Below are 11,132 nucleotides of genomic sequence, written 5' to 3' on the forward strand. Positions count from 1 at the left end.
AGTTTACAATGTCAAGTTACTTCCTTTTATGAAATCAATCCATATCGATCAATGGATTGATTGACCATTGATCAATATGGAGCTTTGGATGAATCCAATGTTATCATAAAAGGACTTTGAAATATAATGTTATTTGATTTAAATGGTTCCAAGTTTATGAATAAAGACTTATATGCCATTTAATTTACACTTTGTTCTAATGTTCTACCTAATGGGCGAAAGCATGAGAAAGCCATCAGTTAATGTACTCATATAGGTGCCATTGAAAACCAAAACACTTATGCACAATGCATTATTTTCGCCTTAATGTACACATTAACGATATCAGCATACAAAAGAGATCTTTAGTGAACAAGGAGAAGTTGAGGGAGAAGAGAACAAGGAGTAAACTGAAATGGAAGTCGTTTCTCGCAAACTTTTGGAGAAAGACTCGCTCACATCTTCAAACAGAGATCCACATACTGTAGTTCCATGAAGGATCCACTTCAGGAAGTCGATACTCATCAGGTTTAAGAGCCACAGGAAAATCCGGCAATGTTGGTGCTCTCTCAAGGATCCTGTAAATGGCCATTAGGTGTTTAGGAATCAGTTTGACTGGCAAATTTTATCTCCCATTAAATGGCAAATAGTTTGATGCGACACAGTTTGGTCCAGAGATCACAATACTACAGTGGTCGATATGATCCGATGAAGAATTAGAAGTGGTCAAATTTCAGATGCAAAAAATTTCAGATACAGAGTATTAGCTATAAATTCATGATGGCCTTTTAAGAGAGATTACAAAGTCAAGTCCGCTGAAGGAGACAAATATATTGAAACATAAAAGAACTTGGTCGTGTGTGTTTGATTTAAGAGAAATGAGGAGTAAAAGTTAGTCTTTGTCAGCTGACTTAGGGAGAATAAGATAAGGATTACTACTAAAATCATTTGGCATATCATACCTGTCTTGAGTGTAGAGGTCTCGATTTATCCGAACCTTGCTGGATACATGTTTGGGGATTTTCTCACAAAGATACTTCATAGAACCCCAGGGCAGTGGATTCCTGTTAAGGATATAAATAATAGACATGATCAGATGGTTTAGATTCAATATACTTGAGAATATCATATTCAAATTATCAAACATGATTTTATATTAAACCAAAAACCCAGAAGTAAAAGATATATATTGAGTTTTGTTCCTGTTTAGATTCGAGTGCTCTAATTTTCATCATTTGCTTACCTCAAGGTGACTAAACAATCATTGAACTACCTAGATTGAAGAACATGCATAATTTTTTTGGTCTTAGATCTCAATTTTGGACCGCATACTTATTTCAAATAGTTACAAACATGAAACGAAACAAGTCCAGCTTGATACCCTTTTTTGCCATATGAAATCCAGCATTTCTACCCATTGTTTTCATCACCTTTGATTTTCCATGTCAAAATTTCATAACAAAAGTACTGTTATTTATTGCATCTAAAAGTCTCACGATATTACTCATATGATCAGGAAAGGAAAAACAAAGGTAAGTTCAAATGAAAAATCTAGTCGACTAGAAAGTAGCACGAGAGGAACAACCTTGTTGTGGGAGGCAGCACATTGAATGCCTCAGATGCCCTTTTGCTTTCTTTAAGAAAGTCATCAGCTGCTTTCAGAGCAGCGACGGCTGCCGTATGGGATTTCTGTGTGTTCCCTTCATCAAGGAGTACACCATGATAATAATAAGCAGCAGCCTGTTAATGTGGAAAAAGACATGTAAACATGTGGAACTCGGTTTCAAGGACTTGAGAAGGATGATGTCTGCTAGAAACCACTGTTACTTGACAGAAAGGAGAACATCGGAACTATGAATTCCTTCTGGACGCAAAGCATCAGCACACTTACAGGATAATCAATTTCTTAATGTTTATCTACAAACTAAGTACCAATACACTTAACAAGACAATTCTACTTAAATCTTTCAACTTCTTTGGATCTTGACTACATGGTTGGAAGAGTACTAGTCACCGTGATAGAGAGAGACAGAGGAAGAAAGAATATTCTAATACATAGTTTTGGGTTGTCTTGGATGTGAATCATGTTAGATCCATTTAAACCCAATATATGAGTGTTGGATGTGGGTCAGGTTAGATGCATTTAAACCATAATAGCCCTTTATCCCAATCTTTTTAGTGACTAGATTTGATGTTCTTAAGTTCAAATTGACTGAATGTCTAGATTTGTCAGCTACTTCTTTTAGCATGGTTTAGTCAACTAATTGTTCATGTTATACTTTTTTAAGCATGAACTATTCAAAACATAGATCATATTCAATCTAAAGGATTGAGTTTTTAGATGAAATGATAATGCTAAATATTTTTAAACTGCACCAAAGCTAAAGGTCTTTACCTTCAAATCTTCCCCAGGCACGCATTAAAAAACAATCCCCGATTAGTTCAAGTTTTATATGTTGCTCTTAGGCCTATTTGCTCACCCACATGTGCAGGGGAATATTAACAATATACATCATATCTCATGTACAGTCTTAAGTTTTCAAATGAAATGATAGCAATCAAATATGAATCTTGTATTTGCACCTCTTTATTTCACCTGATTTTCATATTTGTGTAATGTCTGTTCTTCTCTCTAGCTTGTACCATGCACTTGGGTTCAAGTTCCACTTTCCACATGCAAGTGTGTCAAGCCTAATCTAGGAGATGTTAAACTTCATAAATACAGTAGGTTTTTCCTATCAACTTTTAAGTTCTTAGATTGTATTGGTAACCGATCTCCATGTATGGCAACCCTGACTGGTAACACTAGGAAAACTATAGTAAAAAATAATTCTAACATAGTATGAGAACCAAGTGGACAAAAGAATCAGTCAAATTTAAAAAAGAAAGAGTTAGATGACCAGTTGGTTGCAGGCCACATCAAATTAAAATTTGACTAAATGAAGATGAGTAGCGATATGAACAAGATGAAGACAATCATCCTACGCATGAACAGGAATGAGAATAAATGCTAGGAAAATATTCATGTGCGAGATTGAATTAAGAGAGAATTAAGAATATCTTAGTAATTCATATTGCTAAGGATCGAACGAGTCAAGTGATATATATCAGGTGTGGCCGATAACACAAAAATTTAAGCTTTTGTGAAAAGTGATCACCCAATTCAAAACCTTTATCATAGGATGGAAGCATGTCATGTGTTCAAATGCTATGTATTGCCCTTCTTTGTTTCATATGGTATTTAATTCATATTCATAAAATATTCATTGTTCCTTTAGGTTTGCCCAATGTACTTGGGCTCTGGTTCCATATGTCTAGCCTACTCCAGATTTCATACAAGAGAGGCTATAGAAGTTCATAAATATATTGGACACTTTTCTAACAACTTAAAGGTCACATTGGAATTCATCCACCATATATGTTAGCTTGAATTCTTGTGAAAGAAAAATCCAACATGAACCTACGTGCACTGATATCGCCAAATCACATTCTCGAACTCAATTTGATTCCACTTAGTGTACTATTAATGAGTTTGGGTGGAACCACCTTGGTAGAATAGAACTTGATGGTTAACAGTTCAAACCGCAAACTCACGTGCACTTGCTCGATCAACTCAATGATTCACTATTAAAACTTGGTCCTCTGGACTTTATGTTGTGTGGTGATAAGGATGACAATCATGATCGTGATGATGGATGGTTGGGTGGGTAACAATGAGAATCTTGGATGGTGGTGAATCAAATAGTAGGTTGTTAATGGTTAAATCCAAATTTAACCTCAAAACAATTCGATGATGAATTTACCACCCAAGGCACTTCTCTAAAAAATATTTCGTACTGATGCAATATAATATATTTTGAGTATTAATTGCCCAATCGAGGACAAGAAGTACTAATTGTCATCGATAATTTGAGAAACCCTTGTTCTAATTAAACATGTTTTATCTCCATTATGCATGTTAAAAGTATGAGATCTAGGGCTATAAACATACACCAAAATTCAACATTAATCTGTTGACTATTTTATAGAAGTTCCAAATTTTATAAGGTAAGGGAACAACTAACCTTTGCTTCAACATATTTCAACTTGATAAAGAGATGGTGCTTTCCTCCCCAACCTTCAGCTAATGGATATTGTGCAATGTAATCAGTAGCCTGAAAACACAAAATGGTATTCTTCATAGTTATTAAAACTTCACATGCAAACATGACATCTGAAAGAAATGTTCAACATATTCCAATGTAAAAACCCAATAAATTCTCTTGACAAAAAATTAAATATAAGCATTAATGATCGCAAAATATCACTACCAAGAAGATATCAATTAGACATGACCATAAAATGACCAGAAAAAAGCATGTTTGTTGAATAAAGATTAATGCTGTCAGGTTAACATTTTAGTTAGAATGTAGAAAGGATAAAACATGTTTTCTTATGTTGAAAATGATGACAGGAAGTGATTATTTCAAATGAGAATGTAGAATTAGCATATAACATGTGAAAAACATTATGGCAATGCATTGATGCAACTATAAACACAAATAGCAATGTTACTAACAACGATATAATTAAAGATCATCAAAAGCAATAAACACAAACTGACCACAATAATGATAATAACAGTATTGTAGAAGTTAAAATAGCATGCACTACGATCTAGCTGGAATTAATATTTCATTCAAAGAGAAGATAAAAATAACCTTGAACAGTATCATCAATCAACATCGTAATAAGCACCGATGAAATGGTTGGATATCCGATTCTGTCAAAAAGAGCTTCCTAGAAAGATTAAGCCTCTATCACTAGTACTGGTTACGAGTCTATAAGCAAAAAGGTCCACTTAGCAGATCAGAATGTCAATTCTTGAGCCAAATCCACATAAATAAGCACATGGAGTCAAATCTTTGAGAGAGATACTAGAGATACTTGACTAATCAGCACATCAATTATTGGTGTTATTTAATGGCCATCCTTCATCTTATGACTTAAAATAGGAAACAAGTGGCCATTTAGCAATTTTATTATATTTTCATGAATAATACTATGTAAGAGAAAGCTCAAGGAATAGAGACTGGAAGCCAATTTGGTTTTTAGAAAGTTGGTGTAAACATTCAATGTGCAGTTGCTGCAGCATGGTAACAAGTATAATGCTACCACTAGCGAAAATAGAAATATAGATCAACAGCCAAATAAAAAAGAGAGAGAGAACCGATGACAATTAACAGGTATTTAGTAGTTAAGGCCAAAATAAATCTACTGATGATCTGTGGGAAGAAAGATTGATTTAGCCAGCTAATAAATGATAACTCATGGTATCCACAGTTCCTTGCATGAATAAGAATGAAAAACATCTAATACTTGTAAGATATTTCACCTAAAATAGATATTACCATTCATTGTAAAAAAGTTTATTTATTGACAGAACAAAATAAAAATGACATACTGCACAAGGAACATAAACAACAGAAGTCAAACTAGAAACAAAATTAAAGAAACATAAAAACGAAAGTCAAGATGCATGAACCAAATAGCATTTAATATGCAAGTGTAAAATGACAATTTCATAAGCACATAAATAAGCAGAAAGTGATCTGTTGCCACTTGTTTCCCTATAATAAATAACAAAAGAGTTTTCTAATGTACAAAGAGGAAAGCAAGCAGGAAGAAGCTGTAGATGACTAAAGTGTTGAATTGTAGCACAACCTGTTGCCAGCACTTAACCATCTCACATGCTAACCTCCTTTTCACAGCAAGGGTAGCCGTGACACTATCCATTGCCATCCATAGTTGAATATCAACACTCTAAACCAATCATGGGAACAGGGAAGGAGAGCAAATTAGAGTGAGAAAAATGTTTATTGCTAGCTCATGTACATAGAAGCACAATAAAGGGACACTCTCATGTTAATGCAAATTCAAAGATCATTTAAATGACAGTTCAGACACTGGTATCTGAAGATTTTAGAACACCAATATTGTGTAGATCATGGAGCTTCTATATTATGCTAATTTATTTTATAGAATTTTATCAAAACTGCAAACCAGCATAACTATATTACAAATAATAGATATAGCCTCATTATCGATACTGAAAATAGATATAACCTGTCTTAATGGTTCTATTATCAGAAATATCTACAACATTACAGTTAAGTTATCCCATTCAAAAGATGCATTACACAAGTGCTTATAGGACATAGAATAACCATATAATAAAGAACAGATATAGTTCCGATATGATACTGAGAAAAGATAAACTTGTGTCAGTGGCTCTTTATCAGCATTAGCTACAAAGTTGCAGTCAACTAATCACATATGGCAGATGCATTACTTGAGTGTTCACAGGATAATTAAAAAGGTCCAAATGGTATAATTAAGTCATTAACATCATTCGAAATATGCAGAAGTCATTAGGAAAGAACTCTTGAACTGTTTCATATCATAGTTCAAGTGACAGGAAAACAATTAACTTTGATAACATAAAGAACATTGCCAATGCAAAATATATCCTTCATTATAAGAAAAATTACTCAATTGTTTCTGAAAATTTTGGAGAACAAACTTTTAGCTTCTACATTTTTTCAGAAACATACGCTGAAAAGATACCAAAATACGAATGAACAAAAGAATTGATTATAAACATATGCTAAATCCAAAAGATGACATTAACCAAACAAAAGAATTGAACTTGAACACATACAAATAAACATTTTCCACAAGGAGATTCCAATATCATGATTATTTTGTTTTGATCTCCATATTATATTGGACCTGATGTTATTTTTACACTTAACTCTCAAGTCTATAATCAAACTTTGTACCACATTGACCATCTTCATAAGTTCATGAATTGGCAACCTGCATATTGCTCCTTGCACTATCTTCACCTAGCATCGAGCCTTTATTTTGGATGCGAGGTGACCAGGTTTGGACACTTCTATGCATTTTGTACAAACTGCTACTTCCATGTGCCATTAGCCATGTATGACCGGTACCCATTTTTGAAAAACCTATATTTTGCATTTTCTGAAGACAAGTCACTTGACAGCATGGATCAGTATTCTCATTTTAGTGACATCATTAAATTCATTTATCTTAGATGCTTATATAATAAATGATACTCCACCAATGGTCCTCTTTATTGCTCAAAACTTCAAATTCATATATCAGAATTAGTTCACTTGCATCTGCATCTAAAAACTTTCACCAACCATGCACCCACTGCAGTGCAAAGGTGAGCTACCCGGTGTTAAGTTTGACCTTACTAGATTGCATGGCAAACAGGCATCGAAAAATTAAATAATCGTACAAGAATAAAGCCAATCAACACTGGGTACTTGGTTTAATCAAAAGGTATAGCAAAATAAGCTCTAGTCAAGAAAGAGAATATAGCCAACATAGTTTAAATTAAAAGATATTTATAAAAGAAAAAAGAACTCTTTGACTATAGGATGAGCCTAAATTATCCCATAGAATCAATGTACATAACCTAAGAGAATAAGTACCTGACCCAATGCTTGAATATGAAGAGAGCGGAGCACTCCTTCAGCCAGGTCTACAGGAAGTTCCTTCCTACAAATTGCAATAATGATGAAAAAATCAAAGCATGTCAATCTCAAAGGGAAACATCTTAACCCAGGATCTTGCGTAGATAACAGTTACATGTAGCAAATTAACAAAATTAATCTCTAAGATGTGGCTAAAATATTTACTAGATCATAACCTCAGATCAGGAGGAAGTCGAGGAAGGACATGCTGAATAGCACAATCCAAATAGCCTGCTGCCTTCAAGAATTTATCAATGGAGGTCCTCCTGCTTTCTGTGAAAATATCGCTAAACTGAAGTTTCTCCAAGTGATCATAATGTTCACCTCATACATCTTGCCACACAATTTAAATTTTATATGCAGGAAGGATTTTGTGAGGTGAAATTGGCAACATCAAAGAAAGCCACAAAATAAGAATGAAGCATAATATCTAATTATATGAACTACACTAATCATATGACTTTTGTGACTAGATTTATGTTGTGGCTAACTATAACATTTAAAAACAAATGATCTCTCTGGAATCTCGAATCTGGTTAATGATTGTGACACTAACAGTAACAGGTTCGTGAAGAAAGATCTTACTGGAGCAAAAACAAGGTGATTGTTTCGTTGGATATGATGAAAGAAAATGGTACCAGAGAATATTTGTGGAATATATCTCAATCAAGAAAGAATGTAATGTTTCTTCATAAAAAACAAATGACCTCTTCAACTTCTTGAAGATCTTAATGGAACAGAAGTGAGGTAATTGTCTCTGAGTTGGATATGATAACAAGACCAATACCAACGATCTGTGAAATCTTCTCAATCAAGAAAGGATGTGATCCTTCTTCACTAAAGCAGATCTGTGGAACTAATAAAAAGGATGTACAGACTTCATTAAGGATGCAAGGTGATGTGAAAAAATGTAATGATGCTCTTTTTACTTTTCAAATCCAGACCTCAATACCCACCTTCATATTCCTTAAGATGATCTCCATCGCCAGATACTTTGGGAAGAAGCAATAAGTTGGCCTCAGAGAAACATATCATAGCCATCAAGTGCAGAACTGAAAGCACCTCATACCAAGCATTTGCCATTTTTGTTTCCTGCAACAGTCACCAATAAGCTTTTCTTATTCTAAGATAAAAACAGCATAGAAGGTGGAAGCAATATGTTACAGTACCTCAGCATCATCCATCCGGTTAGCCCATGCAAACTGTACTTTGTCTGTTAGTTGACTTCCTGCAAATTGTAGTTAACACAATGGTCAGAAAGTTGAAACAAATTGAATAAATCATGATTTGAGTGCAAAAATTAAGATGATAAAAATAAAAATCAAGTCTTCATAAAACAAATGAACCAAGTTACCATCTTTCGCCAATCCCAGTAGAACTGGTAAGTAGTCTTCCAGAGCCTGCAGAAGATCAGCCAAACTGGAACCTCCTGCATGCACAAAATCTATTAGGTGCTTGCCTATTCAGATTAGCCCAAACAGAGTGGAGTTCACAAAATCTCAATCTGCTGACCATGTTGTGTGGCTGTTTTTCTCCTTGGCTTTGCAACAGTTGGTGCCTCTTGGGCAGCCATAACTACTATTTTAGTTCTCAGGGCTGACAGGTGTTCGACTAAACGCTTCGGCAATCTGTCACCCAGTGACTGAACAAAGTCTACGTTTTTAGGGGCTCGCAAGCCTGGCACGAAGACCGCCACCTCTTCGACAATCCCTGGCCTTCCTTTGTTTGCAACTGCATCTTCTGGTTTTGAACCAACGCATCCCATATCCTGGAACTTTGTTCTGCCAGATGCAAATTCAATGATTGTTAATGCCTAACAATTATCAAACACGTTACTGATCTTTATCTTAATAGAAGATCGCTCACCAAGCCATCCTAGGATAACAAGGATGTGTTGTCCTTAACAATAAGGAATAAGAGAAGCTACTAAATCAAAGCTAACAGTTCCCTAATAACAGATGGGATGTAACTAAATTTTCATACTTGAAGGCGAAAGGCATCCACAAGCTAAAGCTGAAACGTGGCATAACAATCCTGAGTTCAACCAACACAGGAAGGATGAAGTAAATGCTAACGACTAAAGCTATAGGTGACTCACGGGCATTACCTAAGAACTAGAATCCAGAAAATTCATACTTGGACCAATCCCACGAGTCCATCACATATAATTAAAGCAATCAAGCACTCTCACCTTTCTTATCCAATCAGAAGCTAAATTGAACAGCCTCTTGGTCTCCGCACTATAGAATTCGCACGTCACAAGGCAAACAAACGAGAAAGTAAGAAAAAAGGGGCGCTGAATAGCCACGGAGAAAGATTTTTCTGAAACTTAACTCATCTAGAGATCCTTAGCGATTACTCGAAGAAATCCAGATACAACCTTGAAAGCAAAGCAGGAACTCAATGCCAAAAGAAGGAGCAACCTTCATTTGATTTCCAAACCACTAACTCAATCGTGCAAATGAACATTAGACCACGAGAAATCACTGACGCAACGCATCAACCAAGGCACGAAAAGAAAGAAAAATTGAGATACAACGAACCAGCAGCGAGTGACTTACCACAGATCTCAGCAAGCAGAGAGCGATTCAAGAAGCAGAGAGTGAAAGACGAAGACGTTTGGAATTGCGATCGGGGAGAGGGCATTTAAAGGTGGGTGTTGTTCGAGGGCATTGGTTTGGATCCCAACGAGCGACCGATACATCCCCTTAATGCCTCTTAATTTAAACGTAATGCTTTGTTTGTGATGTGTCTTTTATTTAATGTGGATGATGGAAATGGGGATCGATTTAATATTCATGGCTTCATGATATTAACTATATTTTTATTTAAAAGGACAATGATTTATTGGAATATAAAACGACATATAAATGCTTTATGGTTTGTTTGTTTGTAATAAATATATTAAATATTAAAAAAATTAAAATGTGAAATTATTGATAGTTTTGTTTCTAACACCCGTCGGTGTCGAGGAAACGTTTTCTCTCGCCCAAAACAGGAATCAGACAAAGAAGAGACTATGCACGTCATACAAAAAACAAAAAAACACTTTCGAGACCTACCGTCACGTGCCGCCCGCCGCCTCATCGATCACGGACCTCCACGTGGTGGCTGGGAGTGAGATCTCCAGCGGACCGACGGCGACCGTCGCATGGCGGCTTCCTCCCTCGAGTCGATCACCAAGCAGCTCGCTGCCGCCCTTCATCTCCAGCCATCCACGTGTCACGAGAAGCAAAAAAGAAATCTCCCTCTCGCTCGTTTGAGACTTTTGAATCTGATCGTCGACTTCGTGAATCTTGAGGCTCTATGGTTTCTTTGTGATAAAAATTGTAGGGAAAAAGTCTAATATATTTAGAATAAATCATAAATTAAAATATTTAAGTTAAAATTAATAATAATACACTCGTAAAACCCTTATAAGTCAATCTTAATCTTGTCCACTTTCGATATGGGACTAAAAGTGTTATAGATAGACTCTGTGATATTTAAAATCGACGGATACGAGGTAAAATAAAATTAAATATTTTTATTTTTATAAATATAAAAATCCTAACGTATCTTTTCTTTTTATAAGTAACTTATTGATTGAAACATGCCAAGCATCTG

The 11,132-nt window shown here is 35.2% G+C and overlaps 1 protein-coding gene across 4 annotated transcripts; it reads right to left on the bottom strand.

The window, feature by feature from the left end:
* Window positions 1–262: 262 nt before the first annotated feature.
* LOC135583228 (uncharacterized) lies at window positions 263–10,227 on the bottom strand. 4 transcript variants are annotated; one of them, XM_065103634.1, is made up of 12 exons: window positions 10,088–10,227; window positions 9,039–9,307; window positions 8,881–8,955; window positions 8,696–8,754; window positions 8,483–8,618; window positions 7,703–7,799; window positions 7,485–7,551; window positions 5,683–5,781; window positions 4,044–4,133; window positions 1,565–1,719; window positions 942–1,043; window positions 263–557 (listed from the first exon to the last, which is right to left on the bottom strand). In XM_065103634.1, exons 2-12 carry the CDS (start codon window positions 9,289–9,291, stop codon window positions 443–445), a joined length of 1,248 nt encoding a protein of 415 aa, XP_064959706.1. In that variant the 5' UTR covers window positions 9,292–9,307; window positions 10,088–10,227; the 3' UTR covers window positions 263–442. The 4 variants fall into 4 exon arrangements, with proteins under 4 accessions (XP_064959706.1, XP_064959708.1, XP_064959707.1 ...); XM_065103636.1 differs by lacking the exon at window positions 10,088–10,227 and adding an exon at window positions 9,718–9,834; XM_065103635.1 differs by lacking the exon at window positions 10,088–10,227 and adding an exon at window positions 9,393–9,519.
* Window positions 10,228–11,132: the final 905 nt, after the last annotated feature.

The sequence above is a fragment of the Musa acuminata genome, chromosome BXJ2-4 (assembly GCF_036884655.1).
Source record: "Musa acuminata AAA Group cultivar baxijiao chromosome BXJ2-4, Cavendish_Baxijiao_AAA, whole genome shotgun sequence".
In the NCBI taxonomy this organism is placed as follows: Eukaryota; Viridiplantae; Streptophyta; class Magnoliopsida; order Zingiberales; family Musaceae; genus Musa; species Musa acuminata.